Source organism: Trichomycterus rosablanca, chromosome 23 (assembly GCF_030014385.1).
Source record: "Trichomycterus rosablanca isolate fTriRos1 chromosome 23, fTriRos1.hap1, whole genome shotgun sequence".
Lineage (NCBI taxonomy): Eukaryota > Metazoa > Chordata > Actinopteri > Siluriformes > Trichomycteridae > Trichomycterus > Trichomycterus rosablanca.
The window spans coordinates 15,558,652-15,582,185 of record NC_086010.1 but is presented as its reverse complement, the minus strand read 5'-3'; the positions used below and the strand labels follow the sequence as shown (position 1 = coordinate 15,582,185).

The 23,534-nt window shown below is 44.9% G+C and overlaps 1 protein-coding gene across 1 annotated transcript; it reads left to right on the top strand.

Annotated features, from left to right (window-relative positions):
* The first annotated feature begins 3,378 nt into the window (after positions 1 to 3,378).
* Positions 3,379 to 15,875, top strand: ptchd1 (patched domain containing 1). The gene is made up of 3 exons (XM_062985953.1): positions 3,379 to 3,823; positions 8,200 to 8,866; positions 14,224 to 15,875. Exons 1-3 carry the CDS (start codon positions 3,476 to 3,478, stop codon positions 15,873 to 15,875), a joined length of 2,667 nt encoding a protein of 888 aa, XP_062842023.1. The 5' UTR covers positions 3,379 to 3,475.
* The last annotated feature ends 7,659 nt before the right edge of the window (positions 15,876 to 23,534 follow it).

Below are 23,534 nucleotides of genomic sequence, written 5' to 3'. Positions count from 1 at the left end.
AGCTTTGGTCAAGTAGGAGTAATGAAGAAATTCAATGCTAGTCTGCACAGTAACAACCTATAAAATTGCATGTTCTTAACTTTGTGGTAACAGGTTATGGTTTAACCATTGCAATCTCCAGTAAAGGTGTCAAAGAAATGGTTTGCCTTGTTTTAACTGTGAGAACTTGACTGGCCTGGACCCTAAACTCAACTATCAATACTGGGACGAATTGGAACGTGGAACAATGGAGGCTGTTCTTGCAGCGAAGGGAGACCAACTCCATATTAAAGCTTGCATTTAATGATGTGAAGTCTGGGTGTTCACATACTTTTTACTACTCAGTGTTATTAAAAGTATGTGGACATACACTGACTAGGCATAAAATTATGACCACTGACAGGTGAAGTGATTATCTGTGCACTGATTATCTCTTCATCACAGCACCTGTTAGTAGGTGGGATATATTAGGCAGCAACAACATTGGGCACGGAACTCTTACCTGGGGAACACATGGCACCAGGATGCACTATGGGAAGAAGGCAAGCCGGCGGAGGCAGTGTGATGCTTTGGGCGATGTTCTGTTGGGAAACCTTGTGTCCTGCCATCCATGTGGATGTTACTTTGACACGTACTGCCTACCTAAGCATTGTTGCAGACCATGTCCAACCTTTCATGGAAACGGTATTCCCTGATGGCTGTGTGTGCCCTACCACAAAGCAGAAATGCTTCAGGAAGGGTTTGAGGAGCACAACAATGAGTTTGAGGTGCTGCCTCCAAATTCCCCAGATCTCAATCCAATCAAGCATCTGTGGGACGTGCTGGACAAACAAGTCCGATCCATGGAGGCCCCACCTCACAACTTGGAGGAGTTAAAGGATCTGCTGCTGACATCTTGGTGCCAGATACAGTAACACAACACACCATCAGGGGTCTAGTGGAGTCCATGCCTTCATGGGTCAGGTCAGATATTTCTTATACTGCAGAGACGGACAGAGTGGGTATTCACTTTTTTCTTGTGGTTGTCTAAGCTGTAGAGCAATCAAGAAACAAGGGGCAATCAGGTCCAAGGATCAAGCCAAGCGTGACCCTTGGGTTCAGAGGCTTTGGAGAGCATATGGCAGGAATTACCCAGTTGTACTGGTGCCCAGTTTGAGTCCTTGCCTACCTATCGATCAAAGTCATCAAACTCTTGAGTCTATTAGACACTCCTACCTTGAGTCTTGGCTTAGATTTTAGGATAGGTGACCTTAAGTTGTGGCGACAACACAAAGAAAACAGGCGTCTATTCGATCCAAGTGCTTAAGCTTGAAGGTAACCATGGTAACCGTAATTTGGCATTTCGCATGACTGGCAAGACAAAGCCTCTGCTGTAATTGGAAAAGGAAGCGTTACCATGGCGATGACTACTACTAAGTATAATACTACCGATTGCTCTGACCTGTGCGTCCAGTACCAGATTTCGGCCATGTGTACGTCTTATTCCTGCTTTATAACCTCTCCTTATTAGGCACGCCCGGGCAAGTCCATGGCAGGCCAGTCGGCATTGTGGATCCAGTTGGAAGATGCAATGGTGAGACACAAAGTCCAGTGTCCAAATGTCCAGTGCAGAGATTGGAGAACCTGTTGGACAGACAACCATCTCATCAGGAGGTCAGATATCTTGCCTGAGTTGCACTACACCTGTCTGGCTACTACCATCCCTACAGTACAACATGGCAGTGGTAGCATCATGCAGTCAGCACTAGTGGCTCTAAGTCCATCCGGCAGGCTGGGCGTCTACAAGAACAACGATTGGCTGTTGTTGGAACAGGGTTCATACATGGTGGGAGCCAAGCTGGACGGGACCTCATAACTGATGCAGTTACGACCTCTGCTGGCTGATTGATGGCGAGGGATAATGCGTTGATCAGGGTGTGTCACTCCGTACACAAAGCTGATTTGCATATAAACTCGCCTCATGCAGGTGAAAAGATGCAGTTGGAAGATGCAATGGTGAGAGACAAAGTCCAGTGTCCAAATGTCCAGTGCAGAGATTGGAGAACCTGCCGGGCAGACAACCATCTCTTCAGGAGGTCAAATATCTTGCCTGAGGGGCACTACACCTGTCCATCATCTGGCTACTACCATCCCTATAGTACAACATGGCAGTGGTGGCATCATGCAGTCAGCACTGGTTGTGCCAAGTCCAGTGTTTTGAATCTCAGCTCTGCCATCCGATTGGCTGTTGTTTATACAGCGTTCACAATGGGTGGGAGCCAGGCCGGACGGGACCTCATAACTGATGCAGTTACGACCTCTGCTGGCTGATTGATGGCGAGGGATAATGCGTTGATCAGGGTGCGTCTCTCCGTACACAAAGCTGATTTGCATATGAACTCGCCTCGTGCGGGTGAAAAGATGCAGTCGGCTACTGCACACGCGTCGGATGGTTGAGGAGAGCGAGTGTCAGTCTCGCTCTCCTCAGCCAGGGTGGGGATCAGTATCAGTAGATTGGGAGGAAAATTGGAGGGGGGGGGGATGCAAGAAAATAAAATACAATAACACAACACAGAATTTCCTATCCGGCTTGTTTGGGAGAGAAGGCAGACATCAGCAGTCATACGGAGGGTTAAGGGCCTTGCTCAAGGGCCCAACAGTGTCTGCATGGCAGAGCTAGGATTCAAACTCTCTACCTTACCTACTACGCCACCACTGTCCCCACTGTGTGTGTATGTGTGTCTGTGTGTTTTGGGGAAAGGGAGGGGGGGGGGGGGGGGGGTGCCAACGAGCTTTCGTTCTTGAATCAGATGTAGGTGCACGCACGCGGGCTGCTTCAGCTTTCCTAATGCATTGCGTCTATTTTTATGGATTTATGCACGAGACAACTTGATATGCATCATATTCATCCAGGATTAACAAGGACATGAGGACCCGAAGATGCTCTTATGTCTGCTGCCTGGTGCTTGAGGGTGCCGGTGCCCGTTTACAGTCGGAGCTTGGCATGGAAAAGAACGCGAAATGCGCATTGTGGACGCGTGCGTTCTAAAACCGCACGCACGTGCACTGTACGGGGGTGCGCAACACGTCTTTAGGAAGAAGCGGTCGGTCTCGTGAAACAAAAGTAGCCACGTGTATCAGATCGAATGCACAGAATTGATCGGATTTACTGTAGTGCAGGTGTAATAAATGCAGGCATGCCATACGGGAGTGGCATCGATGTTTTGCTTTTTTGGTGCACGAGGGGTGGTACAGCTGGACATTTAATGCATATGCACCTAAAGTGATTATGACCAGCTGATGGTTTTGCATTCTGGTCCAGCATCTGCACATCCCTCTTTCAAGGATGCTCGAAAAGACATGCGCTGCAAAATCGGATCGAGACGCTTTGCTTCATTCATAGCGCGTGATACAGACGGATTTTTCCTGCGAGGATCCAGCCGCTCGGGAGCCCTGATGCAGGTGCGCACGCGCCGGCAGAGACTCAGAGTCCGCACGCCGTGGCTCGCGGTCTAGGATGTTGCGGCACGCGGTGCGCGAAGGGCTGCGCGCGTTCTTTCACAATCTGGGTCACTTCGTCGCAAACCACCCGGTGCTGTTCGCCTCGGCGCCCGTGCTCCTGTCCGTGCTGCTGGGCGCCAGTTTCAGCAGATACCGCGTGGAGGAGCAAGTGGAGTACCTGCTGGCACCCAAGCACAGCCTGGCCAAGATCGAGGGCAACCTGGTGGATAGTCTGTTCCCCGTGAACCGCTCCAAGCACACGCTTTACTCGGACCTGCAGACCCCGGGCCGGTACGGGCGCGTGATTGTCACCTCGCGCAGGGGGAGCGTGCTCGATCCGCACTACGTTGACCTGGTCCTGAAGGTAAGAAAGGGCATGCTTTGGGTTCAGGGGAGTAGTCAGGGGTGCCAGGTGACCCTAATTATGCTAATTATGGTTCCCTCAGTATCAGTACAGTCAGAAGTGACACCAGTTTAAATCTCGTGCATGGGTGGCATGGCAGTTTTGCGACGTAATAATTTAAACACTAAAATATATGGGTCCTGGTGGTATCCTAATGGTCTAGAAGGATTTATAGTATCATTAACATTGTGGCATGGCCTCGTAATGTCTTTATTTATTTTATTATTGACCATTGCAGAAGTCTAGTCTGTGCCAATATAAATAGGGTTAGTTTGTTAGCCCCCTTTTATGCTGTTCTTCAATGGTCAGGACCCCCACAGGACCACTACAGAGCAGGTATTATTTAGGTGGTGGATCATTCTCAGCACTGCAGTGACACTGACATGGTGGTGGTGTGTTAGTGTGTGTTGTGCTGGTATGAGTGGATAAGACACAGCAGCGCTGCTGGACTGAGAATAGTCCACCAAGCAAAAATATCCAGCCAACAGCGCCCCGTGGGTGGCGTCCTGTGACCACTGATGAAGGTCTAGAAGATGACCAACTCAAACAGCAGAAATAGATGAGCGGTCGTCTCTGACTTTACATCTACAAGGTGGACCAACTAGGTAGGAGTGTCTAATAGAGTGGACAGTGAGTGGACACGGTATTTAAAAACTTCTCTCATACCAGCACAACACACACTAACACACCACCACCATGTCAGTGTCACTGCAGTGCTGAGAATGATCCACCACCTAAATAATACCTGCTCTGTGGTGGTCCTTTGGGGGTCCTGACCATCAAAGAACAGGGTGAAAGCAGGATAAAAAAGTATGTAGAGAAACAGATGGACTACAGTCAGTAATTGTAGAACTACAAAGTGCTTCTATATGGTACAGTTTAATGAGTTTGGTGTAGCATTGACTGTATTAAGCATTTATCGGATGGTTCGGAACATCAACCACAAACAAGGTCTTCTCATGGTTAAGGTATTAAGTAATCTCAAGGTCATTGGTTCAAGCCCCACTAATGCCATTGGAATGCATTGGGTCACAGTTGTAAGCTAGTTTAAATAAGCATTTAGTGGGCAGTGCCACGACCAAGTCGCTACTGTTGGACTTCTGAGCAAAACCCATAACCCTCAATTGCTTATATTGTATACAGTCACACCTGTAAGTCACTTTGGATAAAAAGCGTGTTTGGGATGAATAGGAACATCAACCAAAAACCAGACCTTCTTATTTACAGTGCCTCACCTTTTACTAAATGAGCACAAATTCCATTACTCCAAAATACAGTCAAAAGCCTTCTTCAGAGAACCCTCCCTCCCTCAAAGATGGTCAGTTGTGTTTGTGTGGATGCTTAGCCAGATCGGGGAGTCCACAGGTCTAATAGATCAATGACCCAAAGCATAGAGCCAAAACAACAATAGAAAAATATTAGAAATATTAGAAACCTGTTTTTACTTTACTTTACTTTTGTCAAAAAAAGTAAAACAAAATAAAAGCGACAATTCAACTTTTAACACTTCAATGGCCTAAATCATAGAGCCAAAACAACAATAGAAAAATATGCCATGAGGTTTAGATTTAGAATTAAAAATTCAAACAATAAAATGTCCGAAAACTTAGACTGGGGTGACACTTCAGCTTTCAACACAGCAATGACCCGAAGCATAGAGCCAAAACAACAATAGAACAATTAATAAATACGTTAAAAACCTGTGTTTACTTTATTCTAGGTCAAAATAAAACTTAAAACAATAAAATGTCCAATTCCAGACTGGGGCATTGATTCAGCTTTCAACACAGCAATGACCCGAACTGGAAAATGATATAGGTGGGTAATGGGTGGTGAACTCAAATTGACCAATGTCCATGGTTGAGGAATGGGCTGTCTGAAAAGGTCATGGTCCGGTATCCACATGCCTTTGGTCCTACAGAAACTCTATATTTAACCCAGATGTGTGACATTTCATTTTATTTTTCCCTGACCGCCAGAGTCGGCTTTTGCCCGCTCGGAGATGTCACTCTTTAGCCCCCAGTGGAGTGCAATTAGTGAGCCGAAGCAATTAAGGGTGAAATTGCCGAGCATCTGACATCTCCTTTCTTCTCAAGGGAGCTTAAAGAAAGCAATAGCGGTAATGACTCACCACAGAAACCTCCAAGGGTCCAAACAATAGAACGGCTCCTTCCGTCACGGTCTCGGTTTGTCTTTCGGTCTCATTTCTAGACTGTGGTGATCTGGAACAGTGGTAATACAGTGGTTAAGGTATGAAATAATCTCTAGGTCATTGGTTCAATCATTGGGTCACAGTTGTAAGCTAGTTTAAATAAGCATTAAGTGGGCAGTGCCATGGCCAGTTTACCAGTGTTGGACCCCTGAGTAAGACCTTTAACCCTCTATTGCTTATATTGTATATGGTCACAATTGTACGTCACTTTGGATACAAAGCGCCTGCTAAATGCTGTAAATGCTGTAAACACCTGTCAGTTTTGGGTTCCCACACAAAACAGTATTACGTATACTAAGCTGCGCGTATGATAAGATCCCCCGAGTTCCACAGGTCGCATATCACAGCATCGGGAAGACACTCTGTTCAACCCTCCCTCCCTCAAACATGGTCAATTGTGTTTGTGTGGACGCTCAGCCAGGTCGAGGACTCCACAGGCACACTAACAGATCAATGACCCAAAGCATAGAGCCAAAACAATAATAGAAAAATCTTAGAAATGTTAGAAACCTGTTGTTACGTTTTGTATTCTTTGTCAAAATCAAATTTAAAACAATAAAATGTCCAAAACCCAGACTGGGGCGACAATTTACCTTTTAACACTTTAATGTCCTGAAGCATAGAGCCAAAACAACAATAGAAAAATCTGCCATGAGGTTTAGATTTTGATTTAATATAAAAAATACATTAAAAAAACAGTTTTTACTTTATTGTTGGTCAAAATAAAACTTAAAACAATAAAATGTCCAAAACTCAGACTGGGGCGACAATTCAACTTTTAACACTTCAACGGCCCGAAGCATAGAGCCAAAACAACAATAGAAATATCTGCCATGAGGTTTACATTTTGATTTAATATGAAAAATATATTAAAAACTCATTTCTTCTGAATATCCACATGGATAACTTAGACCATTGCCATGACAACCAAGTCCAAGACTTGTACTGCTCTTACAGTAGCAGGAATAAATGCTAAATGTACGGTGCTGAAACGCCGACCATGACTGGAACACATAATCAAATCAAGACTCAGTCATAACGATCAGCTTTCCTTGTTGCTATATGAATTGTAGACTGGATTTCCAACAGGAAGTAAGAGTGGTTGTCCTTGGAGCTGAGCCATGCTTCTCTGTTGCCAGGCAACCATGACCCTGTCTCGAGAGTGGTCTGAAAGCTTTTAGCATTGATATAATGGCATGTTTCTCAAGCTCCGCAGCACCGATGTCTATGTTAACCGAACGGCTGCGTTTTTATTTGTCTTTACGGACGGTTGGGCGAATCGACCCATTACACGTGGACTAACCTCCAGTTTTAACTGATGGTCAACAAACTTCAAATTTTAATGACCTCCCAAGGTCCAGTGCAGAGATGGGAGAATCTACTGGACAGACAACTGTGAGGGAACCAATTCTTTGATCTGGTAGGAAGAAAACTGAACTCCTTGGGTAGAACCGTAAACACGGCACTGCACATCACCTAACAAATACCATCCCTACAGTGAAACATGATGGTGGCAGCGTCGTGCTATTGGGGTGCTTATTAGCGGCAGAGACAGGGAGAATTTAGGAATATCCTTGAAGAAAATCCTTCAACATGCAAGCAAATATAACTTTCATTGCAACAATGGCCCGAAGCATTGAGCCAAAACAACAATAGAATGAATCTGCCATGAAGTTGGGATCTTACAGTGAAACATGATGGTGGTATTTTCGTCTTATCGCGGTGCTTCTTAGCAGCAAAAACAGGGAGACTGGTTAAAGTCTAGTGAATTGACCAGGTTCACATTTCAACACAGCAATGGCCCGAAGCATAGAGCCAAAACAACACTGGAAAGAATCTGCCATGAAGTTTGGATCTTACAGTGAAACATGATGGTGGCAGCTTCATGCTATCGACTGGTAAGCATTTAGGGAATTAAAATGCAGAAACATCCCTAAATTAAATCCTCCTATGTGCACGCAGACTCAGACTCTGGTAATTCACTTTTCAACACAGCAATGGCCCAAAGTATAGAGCCAAAACAACAATAGAAAAATCTGCCATTAGCGTTACTTAAATGTTGTGGTTTTGATGCACGTTCTCATTCATCGCTTACTTTTCTACCCCCCCTCTGCCCCCTCCACAGCTCCACAGTGCCATCACCCACATCCAGGTTCCCATGCTGGGCTTCAACTACACCTTCTCCCACCTCTGCCTGCTGGACAACAGCCAGAACTGCATCGTAGACGACATCCTCCAAGTGCTGGATGAGATTCAAACAGCGAAATCGTCTAATCGCAGCGCGCCGCTCGTACGCTACCCTATCACGAGACTCAAGGATGGCCGCGAGGCCTACATCGGGCACCAGCTGGGCGGGGTTCAGACCGGCGGCAGCGGCCGAGACACCGTCCGCGTCACCCGCGCCCTCCAGCTGACCTACTATCTGCAGGTAGCCAGCGCGCTCAACGAGATGGTAGCGGCACGCTGGGAGCTCCAGTTCTGCCGGGAGCTGGAACGTTTCGGCGCGGCGCACCCGGAACTGGGGCTTCACCCATTCACCTCGTCCACACTGCAGAGAGACTTCCAGAGGACCAGCCGGGTGTCTGAGCGCCCGCTGCTGTTCAGCCTGGGTGCATGCCTATCGCTGGCTGTGCTGTGCTGCTCGATGAAGGACTGTGTACGCACCAAGCCCTGGCTGGGCATCCTGGCGCTGGTCACGGTCAGCCTGGCTACCCTCACCTCGGCCGGGATATTCAACCTCACCGGGGGGAAATACAACTCCACGTACCTCGGGATTCCCTTCGTCATGCTAGGTAAGCTGTGGGAATTTGTGCCCATTAAAGTACCAGTGGCTATCATGCTAGGCTATCAAGTGGAGGGTTAGCACAGTTCATCACCAGTCAACAACGTTCTGTACATAATGGCCAGTAAAGTACGTTTTAAAGCAAGTTTTCTGCTTGGCATCAGTAAAACCATGGCAACCAAGCGTCCACAGATGATGGCGCTTCCAGTGTGAACACAGACCCATAAGCGATCAGCGATTCGGGCGACAAGGAGCGATAAATCGCTGCCGCTCTGATGTCTGGTTCAACCAAGAGCTACCGGACATCAGCAAAACTGGCATACGCTGCTAAATAAGCTTAGCACAGGCACATCTGCACGATTAGCATACACCTGCACATGGGCACCCTCAAATACATTCAGCATACACAAACAAATTAGCATCATTGGAATGCACCGTCACATTCAGACTGGTATGCGCAGGCAGATCGCTACATATTGGTATGCCAGAACTGGCTACAGTGGGCATTCACGGGTAGATTAGTATCAATTTACCAAAAGATAGCTAAATTCAAGGGCATCCTATTGGTGCAGCGGGATAATCCGTTAGCACACCAGAGCTCCCGGGTTCGAATCTCAGCTTTGCTACCTGTCGGCTGGGCGCCCTCTAGCAGGGACAATTGGCCTCCAGTTGGCTGGGTGGGAAAGACCGGACTAAGAGGTGAGGTTATCAACGCCCAGGATGCCTGTACAGAAAGTGGAGGAGTACGCTCAGCATACTCAGATTGGGGCGTGGGTTACGGTTAGGGTTAAGGTTAGGGTTAGGGTTAAGGTTAGGGTTAAGGTTAGGGTTAAGTTTAGCGTTAAGGTTAGGGTTGGAGCATATTAAATGTCGGAGGGAGTATGCTGGGTGAATATGCACCCTCCTTGGATGCCTTCAGGGTCCCCAGTAGCAGATCGTCTACGCTAAATTGGGAGAACAATTTGTCTTACCCTGACATTACCCCAATCACCACGGGCTGCCAGATCACCCCGATGGGCATTTGTTTCCAGGTCTCATTATTCTCCATCTTTTATCCACACGTAGCAATTAGTGACATGCTCAGACGGAAATTTCAACCAGTCAGAAATAACAGGTCTGGGTGAAAATAGCTGATTTTAGCCAGACGGCTGGCACGGGGGTGGAGTGGATCAGCTGTGAGTGCATGTGGGCTGTGAATGGATCTGCGTTCACAATGCTTCCCTGAGGAACGACACCTAAAGCTACAGAATCTGTGTCTACGACAGGGGGGTCAAGGGGGTTTAGCTTGTCTCTTTAGCAGCCTGGTCTGGACAGGGCGCCAGTTCGTCGCAGGGCTTCGACCAAACTCGACAGATCATGTCCGTGTAGACCCTCGACTTGCCAGTTAGCTCTAGCAAGTCCAAAAACCTTCCACCCAATGTCTCACAGGAGTCATTCTCCTCTTCATGCCATAATTCTGCTGTACCTCAGATACCCGTAAACATGTTTCGGGACTGAATAATGACACAATCACAGACATCCGCCAGCCTAATGGGATTTATCTATCTCTCCAATAGCTTGTTGTTGTTATTGTACAGGCTAATTCCATTACATCAGCATTAGAGACATTAACGTTAATACAGGATCATATGTTAATCTTTAACGAATAGTGATTACATGATAATATGGGTCATAATTGTTGATATTTGTATCCTGTTTATGCTGACGATGTATCGTGTATCGTTGGCAAATAGGCATGTAATGGGTTTTGGGGTTTGGGTTAGGGTTTGGGTTAGGGTTAGGGTTTGGGTTGGAGCATATTAAAAGCTAGGAGTAAAATATCAGTCAATGAATGACAATTATTTGTGGGTTTATTTACTACAGTGTAGTACAGTGGTTCTCAACCCTAGGGGGCCTCAGTGAGCCTAGGGCCTTGGGGGGGGGCTTTTTGCATTTAATTGAGAAAAGTCAATTATGATATCACAATTATCCGTGCGATGTCATATAGCTCTATGTTAAACTGTGACTGAACAAGATTTGGAGCAATTGAGGGTTAAGGGCCTTGCTCAGGGGCCCAACAGTAGCAACTTGGTGGTGGTGGGGCAACCAACTTGAACCGGCAATGTTCTGATTACGGTAACTGCCCTTCTCTCTAAGACTATGTTGGGTCTTTGAGAATCAGGGCTGGCGCTAAAGGGGGTGGGGGGGTGGGGGGTGGGGGGGGGCATTGGGTTGGGCATTGCACCCCCCCCACCACAGATTTTCTCACTGCCCCTCCAAGCTCTGTTGTCCGACACACATACGATCTGCAGCCACTTCTTATCACTGGCCAGTTTTGGGTGTCTAGAACTCCACCCCCTTGTATTCGTATAGGCATCCAGACCAGTCCCTAAGATGGCATATTACAGCGGCAGACCCCGCCCAACCTTGTCTATCTAAAAATGCCAATTTTGCTGGGGTGGATGCCTGGCCAGGCTGGTAGCTCCTCTAAGATTTGAATGCTCCACAGTAGTGTACTAGGGTTCAAATACTTTTGGCCATATAGTGTATATCTATGTTCTTTCATGTGTCTCATTCATCACTGTAAACCTTGAGCTTTAGTTCCGGGCCGAGCCTGGCACACAGCCTGCTCTTACTCGAGTCTAGTAAGACAGCCGTGTCTTACGGGCAGCTCCCTGGGGTCGGAACTCATTACAGTGTCCAGGCCGCTGATTTCGGGTCAGCATAGAATCTGAGGTGGCAGAAGATGGTGAGGGAAACTCCATCATGGCCCGCTGAGTCAGTGGTGCTGTGGCAACCCTAGAACTGAGAGCCATCTGCTCCTTCTGTTCATACAGTCTAAGGAAAAAAGAAAGATGAATGAAGAGGCATTTGGAAGGGTATTGGGTCTGTCTGAAACCTAGTGAGCTGCTTTGCTGCCAACCTAGGCAGCTGCCTAAGTAGAGAGGATTCTAATAAGACATCAGACTTCTTAGAGAAGGCAGATTATTTAGACGCACTACTAACAAACCAATAGGCTGAGGCGAAACAACCTGCTATCATGCCAGCTACTCCCTCCTTTAGTAGGCAGCATTTTAAGGCATCAGCCTTCTTTATAAATTCTGTCTATGTAGGTTGCTCGCTAGGTTTTCAGACAGACCCAGAGTGTTGAAGAACATTAAAGTAGGCTGACCCACTTACCTCGAAGTCCCAAAAGCTCTTATCCGGTCTGAAGTCGACGAGGCTCTCTCATCACTTCAGATCAAATTTGGATGACTGGCTGGACCGTCCACCTAAAAACGTTCTTACCTGCCTGACCTTTTCTACCCCAAGAGTTGCACTGGTCAGGGCTGTTTCATCCTGGAACACATCGACAGGGCAGTTCCTCCCAAGGCAACACAAACAAATATATTTAGTCATAGCCTGGAAGAGCTAATCAACCATTTGCATGTTTTGAGGACCTCCGAAGTAAGATGAGGATAGAACCCAGGTCCTCAGAACCCATGGTGCCGTCCATTATTACTGATTTTACTGGCTTACAAAGGTAAATTAGTGACATTCCCACAATAGCATTTTTATGACCTCAATTCTGATTGGTCAGTTGGGATTGTGTAATTGTGTACTGCCAATTGCAATGGTACAAACCAAGACTGCAACAACTAATCAACAATATATATGTAGAATATAAACCAAATTTCCAAAAAGTTGGGCACCACCTGAGATCCCATTCAGTCAATTTTTTTTTTTTTACAAATTCATCTACGTCACTTATTAAGAATCCCAGCCAACACGTCTAAGCCAAGTCTGCCAAGTCTGAGCTGCTTCTGTATCTAATTTAAATGTGTTTAAAACAACAAACATGTTCAGAACATGTGTGATCTTCCTCAATTTGCATATCTATATTTATTTCTAGGATACAGTACTGTGAAAAGTCTTAGGCCACCATTAGATTTGTTGTTTTAGCAAAGGTATAATGACCATATACAATTACTTCTTAGACTCTTTTTTTTAGAATACAAATAGATAATACAGCACCTGATTGGGAATGGTTTTATTTTTCAGCAAGATAACAATCTCAAGGACACTGCTAATGCAGTGAAATCATATTTGGAGAGAAAAACAGCTGATAAAACACTGGCAGTCATGGACTGACCTCCAGAGAGGCTATTATCTGGATATTATAGAGGATGTATGGACATAGAAAGAAATAAAAGACAGCCTAAATTTAAAGAAGGACTTTGAGAAGTGCTGAAAGAAGCCTGGTATAATATACAGCGGTACCTTAAAACTCAACGTCAATTGTAAAATAATGGGGTTGGACACTTATACACTAAAAATAACACAAGTATAGCATAAACACACTGAAATACAATTGAAAAAAAACAGTTAAATACCATAAAACCTGCACTTACCTTTACTTCTTTATTGTTTCCTTATGCTTCTTAATCGTGGAGATGCTTGATCTTGGAATACCGTATGCCTTAGCAAGTTAAGGGCGCATTCACATAAAATAATGTGACTTATGGTACTAAAACAACAAGCGAGAACTTATGAGAAGTAATAATGTCGTTTTTTTAATACATTGTCACATTAAGCTTTTTTTTTTAACGATAAGCATTTTAGACTCAGAAAAGCTGATTCTTACAATTTCTCAGCACCTCGAGCTGTAACACAAGTTTAAAAGTGAAACAGGAGGAAAATCCAGATAAACACAGATAAATGTGGACACTTTCAGAGTGGATTTGACGGTTATTCCACACAAATGCACATTCGTCTCAGTCGCGCTTTGATGATGCTGAACAAAGCGGCAGTCGCACACACATCAGTTTAAGGGTACAAATTTCTCAATGAAGGGCGCAGAGGTTCAAAGATTCAGAGTTTAGGGGACGTTGAGTTACAAGGTACCACTGTACCAGAATATTACTAATGCCAGGATAGTCTCCTCAAAAGAGTGGTTAGACCAAACTGAATCCGCTATTCTGTCAGCGTTTTCCATATAGCAAGATATAAGCAGATTGCATAGGACTGGAAATTAGGCACAAATTGTCCACTATATTTTTGGATCCAGAACTGGTGTAAAAGCAGAACAGTGCAAATGAGTACGTTGGGAAATCGGTTACATTTGTTCGTGATCAGAGATCTGTATAAATACTATAGCAAGTAGGGGGAAGAGACCTCCATCCATTTATCACTGACATTTCAGTGCCGAGCCACCATATTGCCATGCTTTTAGTCAATTATTTACGCTCTTGCTTTCCCAGCAGACGTCTCTGTCACTTTGGGTGAAAGGAACAGCGATTTAAAATGTTACCAAGCTGAACCTTGGTAACATCTTATTTGAGATTCTATTAAACAAGAACACGTCCTTATTCCTTTCTGTGTCTAAATCCGCCTGTCTGTCTCCTTCAGGTCACGGCCTGTTCGGCACATTCGAGATGCTGTCTTCCTGGCGCCGGACCCGAGAAGACCAGCACGTGAAGGAACGAGTGGCGGCCGTGTTCTCTGACTGCATGCTCCCCTTCACAGCCAGCACGGCCCTTCACCTGGTGACCTTCGGAATCGGAGCCAGCCCCTTCACCAACATCGAGGCGGTACGTCTCTTCTGCCGCATCGCCTGCATCTCTGTGCTCTTGAACTACCTCTACGTCCTGGCCTTCTACGGCTCCAACCTTGTGTTCGCCGGCTACCTTGAGAACAACTATCGCCACAGCCTGTTTTGCAAGCGCGTCCCCAAGCCCGAGTCGCTCCAGCAAAAGCCGGTGTGGTACCGCTTCCTTATGTACACGCATTACAACGAGGAGGCGGGCGAACCCGGCGAGCTGCACGTCTACGAGACGCACTTGCTGGTGGCCTTTATGAAACGATACTATTGTGACTGGATTACCAACACTTACGTCAAACCCTTTGTGGTGCTTTTTTACCTAGTATATATCTCGTTTGCACTGATGGGCTACCTGCAAGTGAGCGAGGGATCGGACCTCAGTAACGTGGTGGCCAAAGAGACCAGCACCATTGCCTACACTAGGGCTCAGCAACACTACTTCAGTAGTTACAGTCCTGTAATTGGCTTCTACATATACGAGTCCATTGAATACTGGAATACCAGCGTGCAGGAGGACCTGCTCGAGTACAGCAAAGGGTTTGAACGGATCTCTTGGTTCGAGAGCTACCTGAACTACCTGCACGGGCAGAACATGACCACCAGCCTGCCCCGCAGAAACTTCACCGAGCAATTGCGCTCGGGCTTCCTCCGGCAGCCTCGCTACGTGCACTTCTCGGACGACATCATTTTCGCCAAGCGAGCCGACGGAGACTTCGACGTCGTGGCCTCCCGGATGTTCCTGGTGGCCAAGACGACGGAAAACAAGCGAGAGGAGATGTCCATTCTGTTGGACACGCTACGTAAGCTCTCGCTGACCTCCAGGGTCAAGTTCATCATCTTCAACCCTTCCTTCGTGTACATGGACCGCTACGCCTCGTCGGTAGGTGCACCATTGAAGAACTCGTGCATCGCCGGTTTGTTCTTGCTCTTCTTTTCGACCTTTCTGGCTGCCGACCCGCTCGTGAATGCCTGGCTGACTGTCACGGTGGCCTCCGTGGAGTTTGGCTTGATAGGCTTCATGACCCTGTGGCAGGTGGAGCTGGACTGTGTGTCAGTGCTGTGCCTGATCTACGGGGTCAACTACGCAGTGGACTCGAGCGCGCCTCTGATATCAGCCTTCGTGTTCGGTAGGGAATCAACACGCACACGATGGGTCAAGGTGTCCTTGGAGCGGCACGGGGTCCCGGCGCTGCAGAGTTATATGTGTTACAGCGCCGCGCTCCTGCCTCTGGCTGCCGTGCCGTCCAACCTCACTCGCACGCTATTCAAGTGTCTTTTCCTGACCGCCCTCATTACTGCCTTCCACTGTCTGGCTATCTTGCCCGTCCTTCTAACCTTCTTACCTCCTTCCAAGAAGAAGAGGAGAAAGAGAAAGAACGTGGCTGAGAACCGGGAAGATATTGAGTGCGTAGAAATGGTGGATAGTACTCGAGTGGTTGATCAGATTACTACCGTCTAGCCAACCGATTGGGTTCAGGCCGAAAATCCCAAGGGATAATGACAGGAAATGGAGTGCCAGTGCCTATTAAGAGCAGATGTGTGGTCTGGCTCCAAGATAGGCTTTGTTGTCAAGGTAAAAAATGCTAGATATGGCTTGCAATTCAAGTAAAGCTAGGTTGTCAGGGCGACAGTCTTGGGGAGGATTTGCTATAGAGATGGCATAGCGAAAAGGTCGTAGCTCAGCGAGCCACATTTCGGCCATCTGTGGATAATTACAGAGCTGCTTCTCTGATTGTCGGTCTAAAACTAGCAGCTGTACGCTGTACCATGGTCTTGCCTTAATGCGGTGCAGATGCACATTACTGTAAAACAATGCAGACAACCAACCAAGGTGTCATAACAATGTCAGCACCACTCGTATTTAACGTGGCCGTAGAGTCCTCCCAGCCAAGCCAAAGCAGCCATAGTAATTACTTCCAGCAGCCATCTCTAAGCCATATATCATCATCTACTTTACCCTGGTTCATCGGCTCCCTGGAGTCTGTAATGGTCTCCAGCTATTTAGTGGTAATAAGATGTCAATAGGTATTAAAACGTTATTGCAGATGCTCTATCTGCTGATGTAAGTTCCCTCCTTGCCGCAGTCTCTCTCCGAGGCAGTAACAGCTGACCTCTAAAGTGAAGCCTTAGAGAGAACCGCCTTACAAATATTGACAAGTTAAAGTGCGGACAGTCTCTTCCCGGACGAGCCTCCGGATTCCTCCGGTCACCGTTAGTGTAGGTTTTTGATAGGGCCGCGAGTTGCCAGTTAAATTATGCTGCAGTGCAGGGTAATAACCTGCAAAGGATTTTCTCCTGAAGTTCCTTTGTACTCCTGTTTGTTCTTTACAACATTCTGTCACAGACTATCCTCATCATTATGTATGAGCCATTATGTATGACTTTCTTCTTTGCTTTCGCCTTTGCGTATGAGCAGCATGAGGAAGGATTAAATTAATGCAAATCAAGGATAAATATAGGGAAAGAAAGATCTGGCAAATGAATATATATATATATATATATACACCGATCAGCCATAACATTAAAACCACCGCCTTGTTTCTACACCCACTGTCCATTTTATCAGCTCCACTTACCATATAGAAGCACTTTATGGTTCTACAATTACCTGTTTCAATTATCTGTTTCTCTACATACTTTGTTAGCCCCCCTTCATGCTGTTCTTCAATGGTCAGGACACCCACAGGACCACTACTGAGCAGGTATTATTTGGGTGGTGGGTCATTCTCAGCACTGCAGTGACACTGATATGGTGGTGGTGTGTTAGTGTGTGTTGTGCTGGTATGAGTGGATCAGACACAGCAGCGCTGATGGAGTTTTTAAACACCTCACTGTCACTGCTGGACTGAGAATAGTCCACCAACTAAAAACATCCAGCCAACAGCGTCCTCTGACCACTGATGAAGATCTCAAAGATGACCAACTCAAACAGCAGCAATAGATGAGCGATCGTCTCTGACTTTACATCTACAAGGTGGACCAACTAGGTAGGAGTGTCTAATAGAGTGGACAGTGAGTGGACACGGTCTTTAAAAACTCCAGCAGCGCTGCTGTGTCTGATCCACTAATACCAGCACATGTCAGTGTCACTGCAGTGCTGAGAATGATCCACCACCTAAATAATACCTGCTCTGTAGTGGTCCTGTGGGGGTCCTGACCATTGAAGAACAGGGTGAAAGCAGGTTAAAAAAGCATGCAGATGAACAGATGGACTACAATCAGTAATTGTAGGACTACAAAGTGCTTCTATATGGTAAGTGAAGCTGATGAAATAGAAACATGGCTTTTTTATTTTTAGCTTGATGCCAGTTAAACAAACCAAGCAACCAAATGGCCACAGTTGATGATGACACTTCCGGTGTGAACACAGGACAATGAGCATTAGCGATTCTGGCAACAAGAGGCAAAAAAAAAAACGCTGCCAATCTGAACGCAGGGTTGTTGTCAATGCTGTTTGAGTTGTACGTGGGTACGGTGGCAAGAACAAGTTGCACCTTTTTCTAAAACTGCCTGTTTTTTTATTTATCAAGTACTTGCCAGAGTACAGTGAGTTCTGGTACTGCTCGCATAAGGTCATGCTATGCCTACTTAGTTGGGTTTTAGTCTTAGTATTAGACTGCCAAGACATTCATCAATCTTTATGTAATCCTTCTATTATTATGTGTTTTATTTTGTCCCTGGGTGGACATATAACCAGACATTCCAGAGGTTTTCTTTGACACTCTGAGCATTGCATACTGTGTTTCTGTTGCGATTTTTGCAGGATGCCCACAGTATTGAATTTCCGCCATGTGTAGACAGCGTGTCTTATTATGTAATGATGAATACTCTGGTCTTTAAGAAATGCTTGTGTAGACTGTTTCAATTCTTTCAAGGTTCTCTGAAATGTGGTTTGACAACAGCTACTCTTCAGCCTGCACCTTCAATCCCATTGGTTGGAACTCATGTTTTTCAGCAACTGTAGCATTTCAGTTCTGTTCTTGGTCAGACTGTATTATTACATTCCTTCTGGTGAAGAAATGCACACTCAGGTTGTCGCTTTTGTACTGTAGAAGAGTGCCGAGTCATTGTATGTGGAATAACAAAGACGCCTAAGATCGCCTTACACTGATCAGCCATAACATTAAAACCACCTCCTTGTTTCTACACACACTGTCCATTTTATTAGCTCCACTTACAATATAGAAGCACTTTGTAGTTCTACAATTACTGACTGTAGTCCATCTGTTTCTCTGCATGCTTTGTTACCCCCTTTTCATGCTGTTCTTCAATGGTCAGGACCCCCACAGAGTAGGTATTATTTAGGTGGTGGATCACTCTCAGCACTGCAGTGACACTGACATGGTGCTGGTATGAGTGAATTAGACACACCAGTGTCGATGAACCTCACTGTCACTGCTGGACTGAGAATAGTCCACCAACCAAAAATATCCAGCCAGTAGCGCCCTGTGGGCAGTGTCCTGTGACCACTGATGAAGATCTGGAAGATGACCAAGTCAAACAGCAGCAATAGATGAGCGATCGTCTCTGACTTTACATCTACAAGGTGGACCTACTAGGTAGGAGTGGACAGTGAGTGGAAACTCCAGCAGCACTGCTGTGTCTGATCCACTCATACCAGCACAACACACACTAACACACCACCACCATGTCAGTGTCACTGCAGTGCTGAGAATGATCCACCACCTACATAATATCTGCTATGTGGTGGTCCTGTGGGGGTCCTGACCATTGAAGAACAAAGTAAAAGCAGGTTAAAAAAGTATGTGGAGAAACAGATGGACTAAGGTTAGTAATTGTAGAATGGTAAGTGGAGCTGATAAAATGGACAGTGAGAGTAGAAACAAGGAGGTGGTTTTAATGTTATGGCTGATCAATGTATAAATGACACCTCCTGAAAATGGAAAAATCCACTATGGTACTGGTGTACCACTATGTTACCCACAAAACCAAAAGTTGTCATGATCCACCACCCCACCCACTTGATCCACCTCATCGGCTCATTTATAAGCCTTCTGTAAGGTAAGTCAGGCTGCTAAGACTGGACATATATTGGAAACTCTGAGACCAGTGGGTCCACTTGACTGAAGGTGAGAAGTTCTCTCTCAGGCTTGCGGTTTCAATCACCTTTTTAACATCATTTGATTCTGTATAGATACGACTACATTGAGCAGTATAGGCACAATGGGCTATTTAATGATGTCAAAAGAACAGTGATTGTATATACAATAATATATAAATTTAAGGAAGGACTTGTTAGTTTTGTATCTGTTTGTAAGAGTTTCAAATAAACGAATGAAGCAGAATAGAACATTTATGCATGCCGTGTTACGTCTTCTTATTTATATGGTTTTGCTAGGTTGTTTGCTTTTATGCTGTTCTTCAATGGTCACTCTCCCAGGACCACCACAGAGCAGTTAGTGTGTGTTGTGCTGGTATGAGTTTTTAAACACCTCACTGTCACTGCTGGACTGAGAATAGTCCAACAACCAAAAATATCCAGCCAACAATGCCCCGTGGGCAGCGTCCTGTGACCACTGATGAAGCTCTAGAAGATGACCGACTCAAACAGCAGCAATAGATGAGCGATCGTCTCTGACTTTACATCTACAAGGTGGACTGACTAGGTAGGAGTGTCTAATAGAGTGGACAGTGAGTGGAAACTCCAGCAGCGCTGCTGTGTCTGATCCACTCATACCAGCACAACACACACTAACACACCACCACCATGACAGTCAAAGACATCTCAAAGGTTACAATGAATTATTTTGATAATATGAATTGAATTAATACATTTTAACTGCATTTTTAACTTTAAATGCAACGTTGTAGGTGGGTAACTAGCCTTGTTATTGTTAGCTCAGTTTACTTTGAAGAAGATATAGATATAACAGATATAACAGTGTCTCACTTGTGCTAAAGTGTTTTAGTATTGATGACTGGTCTGCCAGTAAAAATACTATATATATATATATATATATATATATATATATATATATATATATATATATATAGTATGACTCAATAATGGTATTACAGTTAAAGACCACAGCTCTGGTGTGGACTGGTTTTGGGGTGAACATTATACCAGACTGCCATCTTGTGGTTTGAACCAACTCAAGGGTTACAAATCTAGATCTGAAAAGCATGGTTTGATCTAGGGTTACCACCTGTCAACAAAAACAACCTGATCATTGTCATACTGATGACTGACAGACCACTTGTGTGGTTTTGCCCCTGTGTTTAGTCAAAATTTTAACTCGGAACAGGTAGCAAGAAGTGGATCACTTGGGGTTGGCTTTACCCATGTGGTCTACTTTTCATTTTTCATCCAGTCATTATTGTGCACTATTGTCTCATCTTCATCTTCCATCCCATCCGGCTACCCATGTTAATGACCTTTCCTGGAGAATAACGTTACCATTAAGTTGTAAATCGTTACCTGTCGCTTTGGTGCCCAACTGCTTACTCCACAAGGACCCTCAGACAGCTAACTGACATCAAGTATCCTGGGAGTGAGCTAAACATTTTGGGACTGACCAGGACAAGAAAAAACCAGGACAAGATCATAAACTTAAGTTGCTGTCTGAGATGGGTTGCACAGATTCTGTCTGTGTTCGAATGGGGTTTTCTTTTGGCTACCCAGGTTCCCCAGACCTCCTAAATTGGTCTCGTTCGTAGGCATTAAGCAAATGGTTAAGTTAACGGTGCCATGTAATAGATTATAGCATTATTCCGGGTTTTACTCTTGTTTGCAGACAATGATTTTGGCTGGCACCATACTATAGTCCTGATGAATCCGAAGTGCCGAAGACCACTGCGTCATCAAAACCTCATCACAGGTTCTCTTTGTGTTTGTATATTTGAGACAGTTGGGTACTCATGTTTCCCAATACATCCCAAAAACCTCAGAAGGTGAAATGGTTGCTTTAAAATATCCTCCAGGCTATATTCTGGCTAAATATGCCACAATATACAGTATAATGTACATATGACATTTTTCATTCCTAACAAAGATGATGCCATGTCCTGGAAGAGAACACTCCCATAATAATTGCAAATAGAATCTGGGACAAATTCAGACTTAACGTAGTTTTGTATCTGGTCCGGATCCGTGAACCACATCTGGCCTGGTGTTATTTGACACAGTGACCCAATACCGGAGCAATATCTGATCCAAATACGGACCGGAACTGGTCCAGATCCACCAAGATCATTATTAAATGTGGCCCAGATTCAGCCCAGATCTGAATTTTTGTCAATATTATAATTTGTACACTGTAGTTGGCATGCAACCCATATAAACATGCACTAGTACTACTGTAACCTGCCTGTAGTACTGGTATTCTTTCATAGTGGTTTCTGGAAAATCAGTCAGTAGTATGACAGCCGTCTTGTGTTTTTGCCGGCATTCTTGTGTGCAGATGTCACCGGAATCCACCATGGACTCCAATTTCGCCTTGGGGTGGTGTGGCAACTTGAATTTTTTGCTGCTGCCGACTTGTTGGGTTCCCTGTTTGATCTCTGGGAGAGTTTGAGTTGTAACTTACTGGTGTTTCAGAGTAGCTGGCTTACTTGCACCACAACATTCTTTTTATTTCTTTTCGGTCTGTACCTGGCTTATAGTTCGGTTAGTGTGTGTTTCTTGACTTTTCCCTTTTCAATTTAGTGGCTTTTCAGCCAATGTGTTGTTAGGATTCCTGCAAGTGGGTTCATTCCCAGTCTATATCACATTTTTAATGGGTATGCACAAAGGAAGGATGCACAGGATTATACTGTACATAGGTAAAACTTTAAGCTTATGGATGTTGAGAGCTCTCAAGTCTAGGTAAAATTTAAGTCATCTTCCATAACATCCAAGTAACATGAAACACTCTTTTTGATGCTTTTCAGGCCCATAGGGATTGGTCCTATAATACTATCCATTGGCTTGTTCTTGCCCTTACAGACACAATCTTGGACAGTGGCATCTTAGTTGGTAGAGGTTTGGGCTATCCATTGGAAAGATAAAGGCCATTGACCATCTCAGCTCTAGAGGGTGGCATATCATGGTTTACCCTATGTTCTTACCCCAGCTTTAATCCAAACAATACCTGCGATATGCAGAAAAAGAATTTCATTGTACTGTACATGTGTATATGCATATATGAAGTAAAGGCATTCTACACAAGTGTGCCTTTCCAAGAAGGTGGATTCCAATCAAGTTCTCGAAAAACATTATTACTTATTACTTTTACTATTACTTATTAACGTTATTACTTTGTCGTCATGGGTGAACAGAATGAGAATCCACTGTAAATCATTACCATTAAGATACTCTGATTAACACTAAGTATTCTAACATACTTTTTTCAACACTTTTACATCAGCGAACACCCATTAGCTACGCAAGCTCAGTATTAAAAGCCGCAAAACCAGTCAATAGGTGTCATACATGCCTATGAACATCATTTTTAACCTTTAGAGATCGACAAACACAATAAGGTGCACAAAATGTTTTTTTGGCAGTTGAAGCATTCTAAATGAATCTAAAGTATGACATGACAGAGATCAAATATACGCATGTGCATGATATATCTGGGCTGCGTTATAAAGGTACAAGTGAACAAACTGCTAACATACAAGTACATACGTGATCAAATTCTTACATTTTGAGGACTGTTTTACATAATAGGATACAATGTGCTTGAAATTGTAGTCTTGCCATTGGTCGAATCTAATTTAGCACACTACTTAGTATATAGGATGGTATTTGGGACACAGCAGCTCTCTCTAAATTTAATTCGGCTTATTCATTTTATTAATTTTACTCTGTACTTGCTGAGGTTTTAGAGGGGCGCCTATAAACACGTTGGCATTTATTTTTACCCCCTTTGCAAAAAAAAAAAAAAAAAAAGTTTGCCAACCATTCAACAAATTAGAAACAAGGACGTATCTGCATATCTAAAAATAAAACCTAGAATAAACAACCTGAGTGACGTTTCATTCATACTGGCAATCACACACCCAGGTATAGAGACTCAAGGAGAGATGAGCAATGACAGTAAACCGGTCTGCACACATCCACATCACTGAGTCTTTTGTCACGGTCTCGGTCTGCCGGCACCCATTTCAAGGT

Coding starts and splice junctions, on each gene's coding strand:
- ptchd1 (XM_062985953.1), top strand. CDS start 3,476: ATGTTGCGGCACGCGGTGCGCGAAGGGCTGCGCGCGTTCTTTCACAAT. Junction 3,824..8,199: donor ACGTTGACCTGGTCCTGAAG/GTAAGAAAGGGC, acceptor CCCCCTCCACAG/CTCCACAGTGCCATCACCCA. Junction 8,867..14,223: donor GATTCCCTTCGTCATGCTAG/GTAAGCTGTGGG, acceptor TGTCTCCTTCAG/GTCACGGCCTGTTCGGCACA.